The sequence below is a fragment of the Hemicordylus capensis genome, chromosome 5, assembly GCF_027244095.1.
Source record: "Hemicordylus capensis ecotype Gifberg chromosome 5, rHemCap1.1.pri, whole genome shotgun sequence".
NCBI lineage: Eukaryota > Metazoa > Chordata > Lepidosauria > Squamata > Cordylidae > Hemicordylus > Hemicordylus capensis.
The window spans coordinates 59,767,121-59,788,214 of record NC_069661.1 but is presented as its reverse complement, the minus strand read 5'-3'; the positions used below and the strand labels follow the sequence as shown (position 1 = coordinate 59,788,214).

The following is a 21,094-nucleotide window of genomic DNA, read 5'->3' as shown; positions in this document are numbered from 1 at the left end:
TTGGGGAGAGGAGAAGGAATTATTTTGCTGCCAGGCCTCCAGATTATTTATCACATTATTCTAATGCTTCTCGTTCATTTCCCCCTCTCCTTTTAGGATCTGCCACTGGTACGATTCCTTCTACTGTCTTGTCTTATTCTGACTATATCTCTCGTGCTGAAGACCATACCAGTCTCATTCGCTTTGATAAAGACGAGGCAGAGAAAGCCTGTCGTGTCATCATTATTGACGATTCTCTTTATGAGGAAGATGAAACTTTCAATGTCACGCTAAGTATGCCAATGGGTGGGCAAATCGGGAAAGCATTTCCCAGCACCAAAGTGATCATTTTGGCTGACACAGATGATGGTAAGTGGAAAGAAGCATTACAGAGATCTGCTTCTTTATCATACTTTTTAAAAAAGTATTATTTTAAACATGTTTGCTATGATAAAGGTAGAACCCCTGGTCAAATACCTATCTATCTATCTATCTAAACATTTTTATACCACCCAAAACTTACGTCTCTGGGCGGTTTACAGCAGAATAAAAACGAAGTAAAACATTCGTTAAGACAAAAATGGGGGAGGGGGGGTGACACACATTTTACAACAATTTAAAAATTTTAAAATAATATTTTAAAACAGCATTAAAACCATTAAAACAACATTATTTAAAAGCCTAAGTGAAGAGATGTGTTTTTAAAGACTTTTTAAAAGCTGTCAGAGATGGGGAGGCTCTTATTTCACTAGGGAGCGCATTCCAAAGCCTTGGGGCAGCAGCGGAGAAGGCCCGTCCCTGAGAGGCCACCAGACGAGCCGGTGGCAGCTGCAGACGGACCTCTCCAGCAGATCTCAGTGGGCGGTGGGGTTCATGCCGAAGAAGGTGTTCCCTTAAATACCCAGGGCCCAAACTGTTTAGGGCTTTATAGGTTATAACCAGCACCTTGTATTTTGCCCGGAAACATATCGGCAGCCAGTGTAGCTCCTTCAGTACAGGAGTTATATGGTCTCTCCGAGATGACCCAGAGACCAGCCTGGCTGCCGCATTCTGGACCAGCTGTAGTTTCCGGACTATGTACAAGGGCAGCCCCACATAGAGCGCATTACAGTAATCCAGTCTGGAGGTTACCAGCAGATGTACCACTGTTTTGAGGTCATTCACCTCAAGAAACGGACGCAGCTGGCATATCAGTCGAAGCTGATAGAAGGCACTTCTGGCCACCGCCTCAACCTGGGACACCAGGGAGAGGCTTGGATCCGGAAGGACCCCTAGACTGTGTACCTGTTCCTTCTGGGGAAGTGTGACCTCATCCAGAACAGGCAGATCAAAATAATCTCTTGAGTTCTGACCCCGCACAATGACTACCTCTGTCTTAGCCGGATTTAGTCTCAGTTTGTTATCCCTCATCCAGCTCATCACCGCCTCCAGGCAGGCATTTAGGGAGGTTATGCCCTCTCCCGATGATGCTGACATGGAAAAATAGATTTGGGTGTCATCAGCATACTGATAGCACCCTGCACCAAATCTCCTGATGATCTCTCCCAGCGGTTCCATGTAGATATTAAACAACATTGGAGACAATATGGAGCCCTGGGGAACACCATACAAAAGTTCAGATTTTGAAGAACAGCAGTCTCCAAGGGACACCATCTGGAACCTGCCCGAGAGGTAGGAGCAGAACCACTGCAAAGCAGTGCCTCCAACTCCCAACCCCCTCAGACGCTCCAGAAGGATACTATGGTTGATAGTATTGAAAGCCGTCGAGAGGTCTAAAAGGACCAAAAGAGTTACACTTCCTCTGTCAATTGCCAATTGGAGATCATCCATCAGGCCGACCAAGGCAGTCTCCACCCCATAGCCAGCCCGGAAGCCAGTTTAAATTAAACTATAGGCTTTGACATGCAATTGAGCATTTCTTGCATTTACCTTGGGTAGCTGCCCTGTATTCACCTAATTTTATTGGTATCTCCTAATTGTGCCTTGGGAAATTCTGACATACATTTAATTAATTACATCTTGCCTCTTTTTAGAAGCAGCTATGACAAATGTAAAAGCTGCCACTTTGTACGGTAACCTTTGGACAAGTATCCTGTATAAATTCTTGTTTTGGGAATTCAGTTTGTTTTGGGAGAGCCCATTTCATTCACCAGGTCCATTTGGGTCATCTCCCATTCCTTTTGGGTCTTATTTGAAGGGTCTTGATTTAATCCCCCCTCATTTGTTTTCATGATTGCTATTCTTATTTTACAGTCTCTTACTTTTTACTGTAAATTTCACTGCTACCTCTGTTAGCAGTAGCAGCAGCTACATGATAAAGTAAGAGAATTTAATAATGTTGTGATGTTAACTTGGCAGAAGAAATGGAAGAGAAACGACAGAGTCTACCAAAAAAATGGCCCAGTTCAGACATAATGCAGTGCCAGGATTGAACTGGGTTTCATGTGACGTTCCCCAGCCTCGGGCTGATGTTCCCCACAACTTTGTATGAAAGGGGAGGAAGTATTCTACTTCTACTTAGAACAAGCCAAGATCTCTTGTTACATCAGAATCAGGTGATCTTGGATTATTTGAGCCAATTTCAGAATATAGGATGTGAACTTGGGATACAGTCTGGCTAGAAACATATTACTGGTTAACAGCAATAACTTTATTGCAGTCCACAACCAATATTTACAACATCCTTAGAATAACCTAGGATTGCCCAATTTTAATGTAATGAGGGATCCTGGCTTTTTCTAAGTTAGGATTGAAACTAGAACACCACCACCTTGTGAAGGGGAGGGATAGTGCACATATCCAAGACTAGGGGAGACATTGTACAAAACTGTGATTCAATCCTGGCTCCATGTTATGTCAGAACTGATTCATTTTGCCATCTGTTGTAAAAATGACCTGTGTATTAGCCAACATTTTTGCAGCACAATTGCCGTCTTCAGTTAGAAGAAAAAATTATATAAATACACATAATAAAATGTATAAATATGCATACATATTTGATGATGAATATTTTATATTTTTCCTTTGGCTTATTGCAAAGCTCCTTAAGAAAGTAATTGTACTAAAATGCATTGGACTTATACAGAGGACATTTTTACAATAATTTTAGTATTAACTGTACACTGCATGTGTTGCGTTCAACTCCTTTTTTCCTTGTGCTGTGTTTTTGTTAACCCCCACCCCAGTTTTTTTCCTTGCTAATGTTAAATTAGCAGGTATTTCTTTTTAGTAATAACAGAAGACAACGTTTGCTCAAATGTTTGCATTTGAAATTTAAGAATTCTAGAACTCTAGAAATTTAAGAATTCTGGAGAGACTCTAGCATACTAACAGGCTGAAAGATAATATTTTGTTTTCTTCAGAGAAGGAAAGAGAATGGCCCTCAGAAATCCTAAAAGAGTGGAGTTAATCAAGCCATAATGGCCTTTTAACTAGACAGAACTTGTCTAAAGGCCATTATACTTTTCACTTGCATGACATCCCTGCTTCTTTATCCTATTTTGCTAACAGGAAAGGAGAATAAAGAGGGAATTAAGCCATTGTAAAAAGAAGAGAGTGATTTTCTTTCCCAGATTTTAAAGGCCAGGGGTGGGTTTTTTTTGTTTTTTTTTTGTTTTTAACTTCCTGAAAAAAGTCCACTTGGCAACAACAGATGAAGCTACTTCCCATGCTGTGTACTTGTCTAAAAACTAATGGCATTAATGGGCACAGTAACCAGTGTTCCGCAGTATGTTCCTTATCTCAACTTGATTTGGCGTCAGGATAGTCTGCTTGTCTGACTTCAGCATAGAACTGTCTGTCTTAGGTTTCATTTGCGCACACTCTTAAGCAGGGGAGTAGGTCAGCTGACTACTTGCTGGGTTCCAATGCTTTGCCAGAGTGAGGGTGCTTTTAACATGGATGTCCTCTCATAACAATATCCCATTGTGTTTGAAAGGTGGGGGCAGGATTACAAATGTATTCTAAACTCCTCTGTTCTTAAATAACTACAGTATTTGTATTGCATTTCTGTTGAATGGGAATCTTCTGAACGCAGATAATCACAGGAGATTTCAGGGATTCTGAGCCATGTTGGCATTGAGTTAACAAGTTCCTTTCATTTTTTTTATTTTACTTTTTAAAAAAACTTCTAATTGGAAAGCAGAACTGCAGCAATAGTTTGGGAGCTGAACCTCCTCGTAACATGGAAATAGCCACTTTGGCTCCATTGAGCAAGTAATAGGCAAGCAGTTATGGGGCAAAGAGCTTCTCCCAACCCAGTTGCCACACCAAGCTAGAGAACCCAAGCATTATGCTGATATTATAAGAAATGATATGATATTATATGATCTACATAGCTGTCTGTGTTTTATTGATTAGAAGCTGACACTGCTAGGAGATGCTTTAAAAACTGTGTCGGGATAGGTTGTGGAGATGTTGCTCTCTTAAGAAGTCCATCTGCTTCTCTTTCTTGGTTCTCAACTCACACTTTGAGAACTATGGTTTTAAAATAAGTGGTTGCATATACATTTATATCCTGTTATATAGCTAGAACACTTCAGTGTTCTAATTCATTGTCTTCTGAATTGTCTCTATTTACAACACATGAAAATTGGCAGACATGCCTCATTAAGGCAATATCCAGTCCCTTAGTCCGGGTTCATGCGTTGACCTGGTAACTGCACTAAACTCACATGATGGAGGAGCATCACAGTCCCTTCCCATATACTATGTTGATAGTCTCCAGTGTAAACCAGGCCCTCCACATAAGTGCGATTGTGTGGAACCTGGACCACAGGCTTCCTTTTAAAAAAATACAGGATCCTATGGGGGTTTGGGGGGGAAAGGTTAAAAATTTGTTTAAAATCGCATCATTTACCCATTTCTTTTGTGGGTTGGGTGGTAGATAGTTCCCGTCATGTCCTTCCAATCCACTTTAATGGCCTTAGGAGCTACCCATGGGAAACAATAAGGTGTTTCGAGTTTCCCCATTATTCCTTATGGCCAGAACAAGCTGCACACACAAGGCTTGCATTGCAATTTGCAATGCATTTTACAACCCTGCCTAGAAAAACACTGCAGAAGCACACAGTGAAAGGGAATCTATCCCTCCCAGCACAGAACACACATTTCAAACACAGTACAAAAATGGCTAAAAAGCAATCACTGACCCAGAATCCACTGCCAGCCTCAGTGCCTGTGCTACAGTAACATCATTGGCACAAGTTGCTCTCTCTCACACAGTTATGACTCATTACTTCCTAGCATTGCAACAGCTGCCACAACAACATCCTTAGCAGCAAGCATAGCCATATGCTCAACTAGAATAATTTCAGCCACATTTTGACTGAGTACATCTTGCAGTGTAGATTGCAGAGCAGACCAGAGCAGTGAGTGAAGCACATGTTAGTCTCAAGGCCAGACATGGAGCTCATCACAGCAATCACCAAGAAATATTACACAGAGATAGAGCTGCCACCATCCATTTCTTGCCATAACACAATTCTCACAAATACAACAAACCACAACTCAAGGAAGGCAGGCACCCAAGTTCTGCCTTTTTCAATCTGAGATCTAGCAAATCCAGAGAGTTATAGCAGCAACAGCACAGCATATTATATTCAGTAATGAGAAAAGAAAACCACAAAATCAAACCTTCCTCAATTTCCTTTCCTCCTGATGTATCCTCTTCAAGAGAGGTACACTGCAAGGACTCTATTTAATTCCTTTAAATACATTTTTAAATTCTCTCTTTTTGTGTCCCCCTCTCTCTTCCCCAGCCAGTGGGGGCACAGTTGTCCATGACTTGATTTGTATGATAACAAGCCAACCAAGATGCAAGGAGATCACAAACCATTCAGAAGCTAGTGCAAGAAAAAACAATCAGCAAGGGGAAAACAGGCCTCCAAAATGGCACTCAAAACAATAATACGTTTCAATAGAAACAGGGTTTTGATCCAAACTTGAAACAGGCCCTGTATTTAGAAGGTGTTTTGTTTCAAGCTCAAAATGACCCGTTTCGAGTCGAAACATTTTGATGTTGAAACATTCTGCACATACCTAATCCCACATATCCACTCAGGAGAACTGGATGTTGCTTCAGCAACAGTTTACTCAGACTGAGGCTTAAATAGTTCTGAGCAGTACTTGTCTGCTACCCTGTCCTCCAGGAGATGCTGAAGCTTAAAAAGGCAGGTACCTATTCCATAGGCATAGGCTCCTATGCCCAGGTTGTATGTGTGCGCGATTGTGCATCTCCGCTGGAGAGGGTCAAGGCTCTGACTTGAGGCAATGGTACATACTCTGGATGTAGCGGATGTGGCAGCTCTAACAGGTCTGCAGCCCATTATTTTGCTTCATCCCCTGACTCGGAGAAGAGCAATAGTGAATTCTCAGGTCATGACTAAGGCAGTCGCTCCATGGGATCTAGGTCCCGCTGTGCTGCCTCATCCCCAGAGAGATCTGTGTCTGGCCCTGGCACTGGTGCCTGCAAAGTTGGGTTCATGACCCTGCACTTCCAAGCCTCCTGGAACATCTTGACTGTGCAAGGAGCCAAGAGGAGCAAACAAAGGAGCATGCACCTTTTTTTTCCTGCTCGTGGACAGGAAAGAAATGTTTGGGTGCATTTTTGGCTGTTGCTTGGCAGGAAGCATACACTTTTTTTTTTTAATGACTTGATTCAGAAGTAGTGGAAGCAGTGGTACTGAATTTTATAGATTTAAATGTCAGCACATAAAGAAAACAAAATTAGATACAGTTGTCAGACTGGATCTTGCTATTATTACAGGAGAAGGAAATCATGAAATGTAATACAATTTCATCTAATACTGACAGAATAAATAAGTCTTTTTAGAATGACTCTCTTCCTCCATTATTTTAGTGTTTGTTACTTTTCCTGTATCTTATTAAAGGTGACTTTTTGACAATTGGGAGTTCAAAGAATTCAAACGTGAAATTGCTGACCTCCTTGCCAGGATATATAACTTATCCCTGAAATCAGGCTCTGTACCAGAGGACTGGAAAGTAGCAAATGTAACACTGATTTTCAAAAAGGGATCCAGGGGCGATCCAGGAAATTACAGGCTGGTTAGCTTAACGTCCGTTCCAGGCAAATTGATGGAAAGCATCCTCAAGGATAAAATTGTAAAGCACATAGAAGAACAGGCCCTGCTGGGAGAGAACCAGCATGGCTTCCGCAAAGGTAAATCTTGCCTCACCAACCTTTTGGAGTTCTTTGAGAGTGTCAACAAGTGTGTGGATCAAGGTGATCCAGTTGGCATAGTATACCTGGATTTCCAAAAATCTTTTGACAAAGTTCCTCATCAAAGACTCCTGAGGAAACTTAGCGGTCATGGGATAAGGGGACAAGTACATGTGTGGATTGCTAACGGGTTGAAAGACAGGAAAAAGAGGGTAGCGATCAATGGAGAGTTTTCACAATGGAGGGAAGTAAGAAGTGGGGTCCCCCAGGGATCTGTACTGGGACCAGTGCTTTTTAATTTATTCATAAATGATCAAGAAGTAGGGGTGAGCAGTGAGGTGGCCAAATTTACAGATGATACCAAACTCTTTCAGGTAGTGAAATCCAAAACAGATTGTGAGGAGCTCCAAAAGGATCTCTCCAAACTTGGGGAGGGCGACAAAGTGGTAAATGCGGTTCAGTGTTGGCAAGTGTAAGGTGATGCACATTGGGACGAAAAACCCCAACTTCAAGTATACGCTGATGGAATCTGAGGTATTGGTGACTGACCAGGAGAGGGATCTTGGGGTAGTGCTGGACAGCTCATTGAAAGTGTCGACTCAATGTTTGGCAGCTGTGAAAAAGGCCAATTTCATGCTAGCGATAATTAGGAAGGGGATTGAAAATAAAATGGCTAATATTATAATGCCCTTATACAAAACTATGGTGCGACCACACTTGGAGTACTGTGTACAATTCTGGTCACCACATCTAAAAAACGACATTGTAGAACTGGAAAAGGTGCAGAAGAGGGCAACCAAGATTATCAGGGGCCCAGAGCACCTTTCTGATGAAGCAAGGCTACAACACCTGGGGCTTTTTAGTTTAGAAAAAAGACAACTGCGGGGAGACATGATAGAGGTCTATAAAATCATGCATGGTGTGGAGAAAGTAGATAGAGAGAAATTCTTCTCCCTCTCACATAACACTAGAACCAGGGGTCATCCCATGAAATTGATTGCCGGGAAATCCAAGACCAACAAATGGAAGTACTTTTTCACACAATGCATAATCAACTTGTGGCATTCTCTGCCACCAGATGTGGTGACAGCCAACAACCTGGATGGCTTTAAGAAGGGTTTGGATAACTTCATGGAGGAGAGGTCTTTCAACAGCTACTAGTTGGAGGGCTGTGGGTCACCTCCAGCCTCAAAGGCAGGATGCCTCTGAGTACCAGTTGCAGGGGAGTAACAGCAGGAGAGAGGGCATGCCCTCAACTCCTGCCTGTGGCTTCCAATGGCATCTGGTGGGCCACTGTGCAAAACAGGATGCTGGACTAGATGGGCCTCGGGCCTGATCCAGCATGGCTGTTCTTATGTTCTTATGTAAATTCGAAATTAAAATTTAAAAATTATGACAACAAATGTGGGCTTGAATAAGCCTTTAAAAAGGAAACTGATTATAACTGCATAACTCCTAAAGGAAGAAAAGGTCATTCAAATCTACTTACAGAAATCCAAAGAGGAAAACATTCTGAGAAACAGAATTATCAGTCATCATAACAAATAAAATCAAGTTCTAGTAAGAACTAATCTGCCTACTTTCCTTTCACTATCCTTACAACTGGACTACATTTGGTCCAAATCAGTTAGGCAGTTTACAAGTTAGCCCACTAGCACCTCAAACATTGATGTGTCTGCCATCTTGAATTGGGGTGGATGTCATCATCACAAACTGCATTTGAAGTGTCCCTATGTGTTCCTACATCTGTAGCAAATTTGGTTCAAATTGGTTAGACAGTTCACAAGTTAGCCCACTTGTACCTCAGACATTTATGCGTCTGCCATCCTGAACTGGGTTGGATGACATCATCACAAACTACGCCATTGAGGTGTCCCTATGTATCCCTAAAGCTGTAGCAAATTTGGTTCAAATCAGGTGGTTCACATTAGCCCTCTTGCACCTCTAACGTTTATGCATCTGCCATCTTGAAGCGGGGTCGATGATATCATCACAAAGTACGCGATTGAGATGTCCCTGTGTGTCACTCACCAGAACTGTAGCAAATTTGGTTCAAATCAGTTAGGCAGCCCACTTGCGCCTCAGATGTCCATGTGTCCACCATCTTGAACTGAGGTGGGTGACATCATCACAAACTATGCCTTTGAAGCATCTCTATGTGTCCCTACAGCTGTAGCAAATTTGCTTCAAATTGGTTAGGCAGTTCACAAGTTAGTCTGCTTGTGCTTCAAAAGTTTACGCATCTGCCATCTTGAACTGGGGTGGATGACATCATCACAAACTATGCTGTTGTCCCTGTGTGTCCCTACAACTGTACCCAATTTGGTTCATATTGGTCCAGGCATTGTGAAGTTAATGGTGGGACAGAAGCATGGATGGACACACACATAGGCCTAGTGGAAGGTAGGCTAATAAAGAGGTTTTTTTAAAAAAAAAAAATCAGGGTTGCAATGGGGAACACCTATATATCAGGCAGCAGAGATAAAGGAAGATGCTGAAAGGCATAATGAGATGGCAATGGTAAACCCCTCCTGTATTCTACCAAAGACAACCACAGGGCTCTGTGGTTGCCAGGAGTCAACATTGACTCAACGGCACGCTTTACCTTTACCTTTATACATATTCCTTAATCATAGTGTACTTTGTGAAGGATAAGCATGGTGGGGTTTTTTGGGTTTTTTTAAAATACTAAAAGGAAGATTGGAAGACTTGACATTAGTCTGTGCATGACAAAGACAGTTTTGAAAGATTAGATAGAAATATGGATAAGTGAAGGGAGGGGTAATTAATAGTGGCAAAAGATTTTAATGAAATGATAAATGATAAATTAGACAAATCAAAATACAATGCAAACTGTGCATGTCTACTTAAGGTGTTTCAGTACTGGATAATAAACAAGGAAATGACAGATGTTTGGCAAACCTTGAAACAAGATCAGAGAGATTATACATACCATTTAGGCCACCATAATTTATACTCTGGACTAGATAATGTTTTGTCTACTCATTTATTATTTCAAGCATAAAGCCAGCAAGGGTTGGATATAGAATTTATGGATATCATGCACTTGGAATCATACACTGGGTTTGAAAATAAGGGAGTTATTAATAAGGCAATTGGAGATTGTATAATTTGTTAAAATATAGGAAAAAAATCAAAGACATGTTAAAGGAGAATAGATTTATTTTATTTAGAAATTAGATTGTTGATAAACCTGGTTACTGCTTGGGAAACATTTAAAGCTTACATGAGGGACATGGCCATCAGTAACCATGGGAGCAAGTGTGATGTCATGGCTAAGGAACTGAATGGCAAATAAGGACTTTCGTTTCTCAGCTGTGCCATGAATTTTATTGGTAGCCTTAGGCAAACTATTCCCTCTCAGCTGAATTGCCCAGCTAAGCTGCACTATGAGGATGATAATAATACTTACCTTGTTGTGAGAAATACAAGTTAGTTAATGTGAAGTACTTTGACTATTTGAAAGCACTCTAAAATGTTGCTTCTTCCTTATTAATCGCATGTGTTGCACAGCTGGAAGAGAGCAGAAGCAGGGTTACTCTCTCACAGAGAGGCTGAAGCATACCTGCAAAAAAGGCTTGTTCCACAGCTGAGTGTGGGTGGTGGGGATTTTTGCTTCCCTCCTCCTCCCTCCAAATATTCTGCAATATTTTGTTTGCAGAAATATGTTTCCTCTCCTTTACCTTCCCCTCTTCTATCTCCTCTAATATCTCAGAGGCTGGGCAGACTGCAACATGTTCTGCTCCTCAAGGGGAAGAAGATGACAAATTACCCCGCAACTGGCAGCGTTCTTCAACAGGTCGGATCACTTGCCTACCACCGACCTGTTGACCACTCAGTCCTTGCCAATGTGCATTGAGATGGGACGAGACCCAGTTGAAGGCCTTTCTGCCCAGGTGGGCCCAAGACCGGGGGGAAAGCACCGGTGTTCACAATCCAGGTCCATGCTGAACACATAGCTATTACGAACTGGGAGGGGTTCTTCTTCCCATCCTATTTAAACCTTTTTGCCTTAAGCAATATAAGTCCTGTCTACTGAAGCACATGGGAAGGATAACCTACGTGAGATGTCGTCAAATTCAGCAGCAAGAAAAAGCCTTCATGGTCATTGACCAATGCTCCTATTTATTCATATTTCATATATAAGTTAAGGGATACACTGTCAAAAGTTCCCTATATTCTCAGTATGTACATGTTGGGAATCTGTTTTAAGGATACCAGAAACACTTATCATAACATCACCAGGGAACTAACAGAGTTTAAAGGTATATTTGCAACTTTAAAATGTATAAGGAATTTCTGGGTTATAATTCTAATGTTTATGGTGGTCTGGTTTGGTCCCAGCTTCTCCAGAGGGTTAATCTATGGTGGAGCAGGTGAGAGGATGTGGGTGGGGAGGAGGGGTAGCTGTGGTCTATAAGAATACCATCTCCCTGGCCTATATTGAATGTGTACACCTAAGTCTAGGGAGAAGGGATAAATCAGGACTTCTGCTGGTGTACTGATCACCCCACTGCCCAGTGGAGTCCCTAATTGAGCTGATGGACCTGGTTGCTGAGTTGGCATTGGAGTGGCCCAGGTTGTTGTTGTTGGGGGACTTCATTGTTCATTTTGGGACTGGGTTGTTGGGAGTGGCTCAGGAATTCATAGTGGCCATAACAACTGTGGGCCTATCCCAATTGGTCTCTGGGCCGACAAATTATGTTGATCACTCACTCGATTTGGTCTTTTGCTCTGATCAGGGTGATGTTTTGTGGGTGGGGACTCCTGTCATCTCCCCGTTGTCATGGATGGATCACCATCTGGTTAAGGTAGAACTTACAGCCTCAACCCACCTCTGCAGGGATGAGACCTATTAGGGTGGTCCACCCAAGGAGGTTATTGGATCAAATAGGATTCCATGAAACCTTGGAAGGGTTTGGGGTTTGCTCTGCTAGTGATTCTGTTGATTCTCTGGTGCAAACATGGTATAATGAACTTACTAGAGCAGTAGACACAATCGCTCCTAAGCATCCTCTCCAACCTGCTTTAAAAGACAGCCCCGTGGTATTCGGATGAACAACAAGAGCTGAAGTGGTGAGGTAGGTGGCTAGAGCACAAGTGGAGGAAGTCTTGGTGTGAGTCTGATCGGTACAACACAGAGCACATTTGAAGATCTATGCTCTGGCAGTGCAGGTGGCAAAGAAGCAGTTCTTTTCTGTCCACATTGCTTCCTCAAACTCACGTCCAGCTGAATTGTCAAGCATTGTGAGGAGGCTAGTATGTACACCCTCCCCCTTGAATTTAAATTTGGAACCATTGGTTACTCGCTGTGACATTTTTATCGACTTTTTTGTGGATAAAATCACCCGTATTCGGTCTGAGTTGGATTCCACAGTTACTGCAGAGTCTACTGTGGAGGTGTAATTCCTCTTATGTGACTAGATTGGATCATTTTCAGTTTGTGACTCTTGAGGAAGTGGACAAACTGCTTCAGGCTGTGTGCCCTACAACCTGTTCTCTTGACCCTTGCCCAACTTGGCTTATCAGCTGATAATCATATTATCAGAGAGGGTCTGGTAGAGATCATAAATGCTTCTCTGAGGGAGGGCAGGATGCCTCCTTGTCTTAAGAAAGCTATTATTAGACCACTTTTGAAGTAACCAACATTGGATCCCTTGGAGTTAGCTAATTGCAGACCTGTTTCTAACCTTCCATGGTTGGGCAAGGTGTTTGAGCGGGTGGTGGCCTCTCAGCTCCAGGCAGTTTTGGTTGATGCAGATTATCTAGACCCGTTTCAAAGTGGCTTTCGTGTGGGCTATGGGCTTGAGACTGCCTTGGTCAGCCTGATGGATGATCTCCAACTGGCTATCGACAGAGGGAGTGTGACTCTGCGGATCCTTTTGGATCTCTCTGTGGCTTTCGATACCATCAACCATGATTTCATTCTGGACCATCTGAGGGAAATGGGATTGGGTGGCATTGTTTTACAGTGGTTCCTCTCCTACCTCTCTGGTAGATTCCAGATGGTGTTGCTTGGAGACTGTTGCTCTTCAAAGCAAGGATTGAAGTATGGAGTTCCACAAGGCTCCATACTGTCTTCAGTGCTCTTTTAACATCTACATGAAACTGCTGGGAAAGATCATCAGGAGATTTGGTGGTGGGTGTTATCAATATGCTGATTACACTGAGATCTATTTCTCCATGTTGACCTCATCAGGAAATGGTATATCTTCCCTAAATGCCTGCCTGGAGGCAGTAATGGGCTGGATGGGGAATAATAAAATGAGGTTGAATCAAAATAAGACAGAGGTACTTGCTGGGGGGGGGGGGGTCAGGACCCGAAGGATGGTTTAGATCTGCCTGTTCTGGATGTGGTTACACTCCCCTTGAAAGATCAGGTATGTAGCTTGGGTGTTCTCCTGGATCCAAAGCTCTCCCTGGTTTCTCAGGTTGAGGCTGTGACCAGGAGCACTTTTTATCAGCTTCAGCTGATACGTCAGCTACATCCATTTCTAGAGGTGAATAAGCTTAAAACAGTGGTCCAAGGAGGTAGAAAATGAGATTTCCAGGTTTTATGATTCTCCCGAAGGTAGAGATTTATTTGACTCCATTGTGCAAGCTCACCTGGGACCTCAAACAATTGTTGCTTATGGAAAATTAGAAACTGCTCTTACGCAAAAGTTCCTACATTGTAGTAAGCTACATTCTTCACAGGCCTATAGTAAAAGAGCAGCTAATAACTGGTTTGATCTGCGTTGAAGGGCATTACGTAAACAACTGCTGAGTATCTATAGAGAATATAGATTGGGTACAGAACAAATAGTCCCACCAATCTACTATCAGATTTAAAAGGCATACAAAAGTAGTCTTAAATATGCTAAACAACAAGCATTGCGAAGTGTCTGGAACAAGCTTATTATCATTAACAAATGTTCAGGGGTTTTGAAGAAATATATACAGCTGTAATTATTTCCATTTAAACATTTATTTAGAGCTGAATAGTGTCTAAAAAAGAAGGGTTCTTGGAGAAAAGACAGTTTTGTAATCCAGAGAGATCACTATCAGATACCTATCAGCTATTCACTCAGCAATAAAGTAATTATACAAAGTATTTCCTTTCTGTAAATCTGGTATTAGAGCTTGAAAGAGATAAGATGAAGTGGTTAAAAACCTGAATAAAAATTGAGTTTATGGTACAGATTAATTTGCCTGGGTAATTTATAAGGCATGAAATATCTTACTGACTTGCTGTATCTAGGCAGGGAGACAGTGGCTGCCATCCAAATTAATGCTATACTTGCACAGCAAGCAAAGTTGCACACACACAAAAACGTTGTGTAGCTCTGCAGGTGCTCAAAATTGTGCAACCCCTTGCATTCTCTGTTCACTTGTGCAAGCGTTGCACTTACACAACAAGGATAGCAGAACAGGGATTGGCCCTGGTGCAACCAGATAAGTTGCACACTTCTAAGAAGTTGGCAGTTGCATGAAATTGTGGTGCTCCACGATTTTGTTGCACCAGCAACTGCTTTCTCCATGATATATACAAGGTTGTGCGATCTGTTCCACAAGCACGTCCTGTTGCACCAGTGCAATACTAGCCTGGAACACAAGCTCCTGGCTTAGCAAAAAAAAGTTAGTGTAACCTATCTGCACAAGCACAGCATTAATCTGGATGTTAGGGAGAACATGGGGTAGATGCCTGAGTAGTGGAATTGTGTGCAGGAAATTCATATCCAAGATCTCATATGTTATTAACATCTGAATGCTAATGTATTCTATCCAGTGCTATTTGGAATAGTATTGGATAGAAACCACCCTGAGCCATTTTTGGAAGGGCGGTATAGAAATCGAATAAATAATAATAATAATAATAATAATAATAATAATAATAATAATAATAATAATATAATACCGCCAGTTCTACTTACTATCTATTTATATATTTCTCCTGGGTGTGCCATGGAATGTGCGTCTCGGCGGCCCATCTGCTTGACTGGGCGGCGGAGGCGCCTGATTGGCTAGTGCACCCAGGAGAATTGGCTGGCTGGGCAGATGCGAGGCGGCGGCGCAGGCCTCACCCGGCCCGGCCGTGGATGCAAGGCAGTGGTGGCGGGCCCAGCCTGGCCGCAGAGGTGAGGCGGTGCCCAGAGGGCCTAGCCCGGATGCAGGGCAGCGGCGGCAGGGCAGTGGTGGGCCCGGCAACGTGGTGGTGGAGGCGAGCCCAGCCCGGCCGCAGAGTGAAGACGGCGGCGGGCCCGGCTGTGGGGCGGCAAGGTGGCGGCGAGTCCAGCCCGGCCGCAGGGTGGCGACACAGTGACAGGTCCGGCCGCGGCAGTGGTACTCGGCACGGCCGCGGCACTCGGCACGGCAGCCTGGGCTTGGCACATGGCCTGCCTGGAGACTGGGGCAGGTGTGTGTGTGGGGGGAGAGGTAGCCAGCCCCAAAGAGTGAACCGATGCTCTGTGCGGGGGTCGGCTAGTGTAATTTGTATTTTGTAACAACAGTGAATAGTATTCCTCATTTAAGTGCTTTACTCAGTTAGATGAGGGGGAACCCAGAGTAAATGTAGTAGGACAGGACATAGGGTGACAGCTTAAGTTGATGGTGCATCAGAAAATTTTCTGCCATTTTACTAAAAAGCTGTAATTTTGAGATGTTCAACACACTTGGTACCTGCAATTCCTTTTCTTCAAATTGAGAACATTGATGGTCTGATGAGGCATCATTCTCACTAGATTAACTTATTTTCCTTCTCATATTACTAAAACGACATTTAAACTTTGCTGAGTTCTTGAAATAATGGGACTGTTCACACGAGCAGCCCTACCCGGGCTTGCACAGCCCTACCTGGGTAGGGCTGCTCTTGTGAAGTGCTGGGATTGTTCCCGATCCCAGTGCTGCCCCACTCAGTAGTCCAGGTAGTTTACCTGGGCTTTTACTGAAGTAGAAGAGCCTTCTACCTCAGTCCCTGGTCATGTGGCTGCTTGGGCTGCCTGGCAGCAGGGAAATCCCCCAATGCATCGCACTCCTTGTGTGGTGCATTATGGGATTTCTGGAGGCTGGGCTGCATTTCTCCTGCCTCCAGATGCCGAAGCCACTCCTGACAGCGCCACTCATATGGGCGCGCGAGTGGCACTGCCACAGAGAAGAGAGGATCATCTGGGGGGAAGGTAGGTGCGATCCTGCCTCCCCGCCGCCCTCCCTAGCCCTGCACCATTAGGTTGTATGAATGACCTTATTGTCTTTGCTCCTTCTCCAGCTCTGTTTCTCACCTATGTAGATTTTTTTTTTTAATTCAAACAAGTTAATGTTATATTGTTTGGCAACAGTTTTCAAAAAAGCTGTCTGAAACATATAAAGGATACTGTATCAGGTATCAAGACCAACTTCTGTTCTAAATTTCCCCCCAACATAACAGCAAAATGCCACAAAGAACAAATGGCTAATAAATGGTGGGATGAGGATCTTGGTCATGAGAGGGTCAATGAGGCATTATCTACCCCCTGTCTCTCCATTTTCTTCTTTGTGGGGAGGGGTCCTTGATGCCACCACCTCCTTAACACCACCCTAAAGAGCCCCATAAGGAGAATCTAGGTCTCTCAAAGTGTGTTCTTTAGGAATCAATGGCCTCTGGCCTTCCCACCTACACAGCTGGGAAGATGTAGCCAACATCTCTTTGTATTTGGGTTTCAGGGGAATCTCTGTGAGCCAAACAGGAATGTGGAAGGGTAAACTCCCTTCAGAGTGTTCAAGCACACTACTAACCCCACCCAATCAAAACACACACACACACACACACACACACACACACACACACACACAGGGGGCGTTATTACAAGTTAAGGAACAAGAATCAGGAGTAGAGGAAAAGACCAGACATATCCTTAATACCAATAGGAGATGACATCACTCCGATTCACAGGACTTAGGAATACTACTACTGTGAATATTTATATACTGCTTTCCAACAAAAGTTCCCAAAGCAGTTTACATAGAGAAATAATAAAGATGGATCCCTGTCCCCAAAGGGCTCACAGTCTAAAAAAGAAACATGAGACACCAGCAACAGCCACTGGAGGGATGCTGTGCTGGGGTTAGATAGGGCCAGTTGCTCTCCCCCTGCTCAATAAAGAAAACCACCACTTTAAAAGGTGCCTCTTTGCTCCGTTAGCAGGGGTTCCTTCCTGCTGGAAAGGAGCTGTATATCGATTAAGCCCATTGGTGGCTTAATTGATAAGACAAGGCCCTAGTGTCTCTGGGTCTGTTACTTACATCCCCAAACAAAAGGGTCGAGAGAAAGGGCAAAACTTAGTGGCTCTTGCAAACTAGACTAAAAAAAGGAAAAACAAAACTAGACTGAAAAAAGGGAAAACAAAATATCTGACTCCATGCTTAGATTTATTAGGCATTACTGTAGCTAAACCTATGGATAGGACTGAACGGTATCTTTTCAGATCATTATTTTTACAATGAAGTTGCAGAAAAAAGAGCCCCACTGTTCTCCACTAAGCACTGCTGATCAGCTCAAAGGCCCCTGAATTTGCCCCAGGCATGTTCTTTAATGTCTCCTTAGAGGTTTATGCCATGGTGTGAGAAATGAGGACTTGTGTCATTTCCTGTAGCTAACCTGGCATTTAAAAAACAACAACCCAAGGTTGTCAAACTGTGCAACAGGCACCCCTATGGGGCTTTCGATGAAGGAGAATGACATAACGTTCTGGGATTCTCAGAACAATGTGCTATTGGAAGACAAGCAGCAGTGAAGCCCATTGCTCCTTAGAGGTTTCTCTCTTTATTGAGCATATAGCAGGTGTGCAAAATTTGGGCAGTGAACTTGCTTCTGAAAATGCATTCGCTGTGTTTTATCACAATTTTCTTCCGGGCTTGAGTTCAGGGTAAACCAATTCAATACCAATTGACTGGAAGCTGATGACATTACTTATCTTTTCCCCGGATCATGTTTTTCAATGTATAAAGAATTTGATTCTGTTTTTTTTCCATATTGAAAACGTTGGGACAAATTTATATGCAGCATTTTAAAAAGAAAGGCTTCCTGAAGCCAAGATAGACTCCTAAATCAGCCTTCAGTTCACTCCAGTATTGAAAGCATTGCATAGGTGGAGGGGAAGTTAAACTTGAACTGTGGGAGGAAAAGTACAGCAAATATAGATTTGTATTCACCCTTTCTTGTCCTATCTCCAGCTTTGCAGGCATAGTGCAGGGCAAGAGCTTGAAAATGAAGCTAGGAATTCTGAATGCCATGCAAATGGCTGTGTACAAGAATCTCTGTGCACTCCTGGTGATACATCGTTGGTGCTAGGTGGGGTGGAAGATAGAATCTGTTTAAAGCAGGGTGTCAAATTCAAAAACTGTGGAAAAACATGGCCTAAAATCTTCACACATGTTTGATTCAACTGGGGCTCTGTACCCTAGCAATGCAGGAATATTTTCACACTTTGTAAAGACACAATACTTACATATGTTTTATATAAATAATTCATGTTAATAAATGAAAGTACTTACACTGTAAGCATTTCAAAGATAGTCAGCATCCTGTTTGCTCGTAACTAGCATTTAAGTCCAGCAAACTGTTCATGTTTTCTTTTTTTAAAAAAGAAAGAAAGCAGCATAACCAGGTAGTCAAGACAGAAAGGCAACCCTTTGATCTTCATTTTCTACATACAGCTGAACAATATGGGTTTTGTAGGAAGCCCTTGATCATACATTAGACCCTTGGTTCTGTATCATTTTCCTATTATGCAGAAGCATGCTGTCTGATCATGTGTAACTGAACAAAGGATCCAGTTGTACGGCAATGAGCTTTGTAGACAGAGATGCAAACAACTTGTGATTTTATAAGGAAGCGGAAATCTTACCATGGTTCACTATAGGAATGTTTAAGTGGCATGGCAGGTAGAACAGGTTTCAGGACCAGCGCATGTATTTCTAAATAAGCAAGGGAATGATAGGGTTATCCAGGCTGAGCAAACACTTTAAAGACCCCTTTGAAAAACTAGAAATGGATTTTAAAAGAACAGTTTGCTCAAAACATTTCATGACCACCTAAAAAGTGACTAGTTAGCTTTAGAAACTGTTTTTCTTTAGTAGTGAAGTTGCTGATAATTATAAGTAAATACAAGGATTAACAAAATGAATTGCCTCCTTTGATATGGTTGCTTTTTAATCCAGTGTATTTATGATTGTGTAACTTAATGTTTCTTTTTAATATTGTTATCTGCTGTTAAATTATCTTACAAATATATAGAGATATTTTATAGCATATACTAGTGTACTGTACAATCAGAATTTACATTTTAAAAATTACTATAGAGCAATATGTATGCACACACTCACTCTAATCACTCAGAATTAACTGCTTGGACTTCATAAGATGTTCCCTGCTGACCCAAGTTTAGCTGAAAGACAGAGGCAATAAGTGAGGGCTTAGACTAACCTCGGTCTGTTAATATCTGCCAGTTCTAGTGCCATCTCTATTGTGGAAGTATTCTAATAAGGCATTTGTAGCATTTGTATCAGGATGAAGTCACCTATTTAAGGATATTGCTTAGCAAAAAAACAAGTCCTTTACAGTTTTTATTCTTCTTGATCTTATTTACAATAGCCTGTTTTCCAAGGTTTCATTGGAGATGTGATAAGCAGTGTAAGTTCAGTTGAAACACTTTGGCACTATCAGACAAATACATCATGATCACTGGAATGGGCCACCTGGTGGTCTAATTTGTTTATGTTTGTACAAATTTGAAAATGTCAATGATGCTTAACAGAAAAAGTAAACCAATCCCAATGGCTTCTATGGACAGTTAGGTCAGTTCCAAAGCTGCCAGGTTCATAATATAATTCATTGGTTCTAATTCTTTTACTATATTGCTTTTACTTGGTAGGGAATGAAGCTTTAACTAAGCTGGTTATGTATAACCAGCCAAGACAGATGAGAACATATATTAGATAGGCTCTGTTCTCCTCCGGTTATTAGTGAGTTCCGCCTCAAAAGGTTGCTGGCAGTGTGTTTAGGTCCACCTAGCAGGAGTGGATTATATTTCAGAGACAAGTGATTAAATCCTTGTAATTACTGAGGCATGACTAGTGGGATGTTCTTAAGACCTTCAGTCATGTCTGTTTTGTGGTCTCATAATTAATTTTTTATGTCCAGTGAATAGGAAAAGTAAGTATACAGTATATAGTTGAAAATATTAGACACTAAAGAATTGGTCGTGCAGTGCTCCCATTCCTTTCTATGCACAAACTGCACACTGTAGCTGGCTTGCTTTGTGCTCAGTCCATTAAATACTGCTGCCTACCAGTGCTGCTGGTGCAGTACTGCTAGCTTTGGAACCCCCAAGTCAGCACAGCAAAAAGCAATGGAGGATGCCCAGTGCCAGTGTTGTGATGGCTTGCATTCATTGATCTGTATTGAGGGCACACAGTGTATACAAAATATAAGAAACTATTCTTTTCTGCAGTATCATGACTCAGTCAGACATACAAACTTATCTGTAAAGATAATAGAAGTACATAATATATAACTCTCATTCAAAAAATCTCTAGTACACTTATTATATTAGAAACCACATAAATAATGCATTTCTTCTTGATGATGATGCATTTCTTCTTGAGGTATAGACACAGTTTACAAAACACTGTAAGCCACCTAAACCTCCACCTTGCCATAGCTTGATGTAGGATAAGCAGTGTGTTTTTAGTGCTGAAATAAAAGCATATGGGCCCTGTACGAGGGTCAAGACCCAGCAATGCCCAGATCCTGATGAAGTCTCCTCCACCAGGGAGGAAGAGGAGGATCTGGCTTCTGAAGGAGTCTCTAGCATCCTCCATGATCCCATCCTGGAGCTTGCCCGTCCTGTTTCTCTTGAGTTGGCTCTTTTGGGGACCCCCCACTTGGATCCCTGGCCC

At 42.4% G+C, this 21,094-nt stretch overlaps 1 protein-coding gene across 1 annotated transcript in view; it reads left to right on the top strand.

Annotated features, from left to right (window-relative positions):
• FREM3 (FRAS1 related extracellular matrix 3) overlaps positions 1 to 21,094 on the top strand; it is a 140,874-nt gene that overhangs the window by 70,650 nt on the left and 49,130 nt on the right. The window contains exon 6 of the mRNA XM_053256182.1: positions 97 to 348. Coding sequence (XP_053112157.1) covers positions 97 to 348 — 252 coding nt within the window. The remainder of the gene's footprint in view (positions 1 to 96; positions 349 to 21,094) is intronic.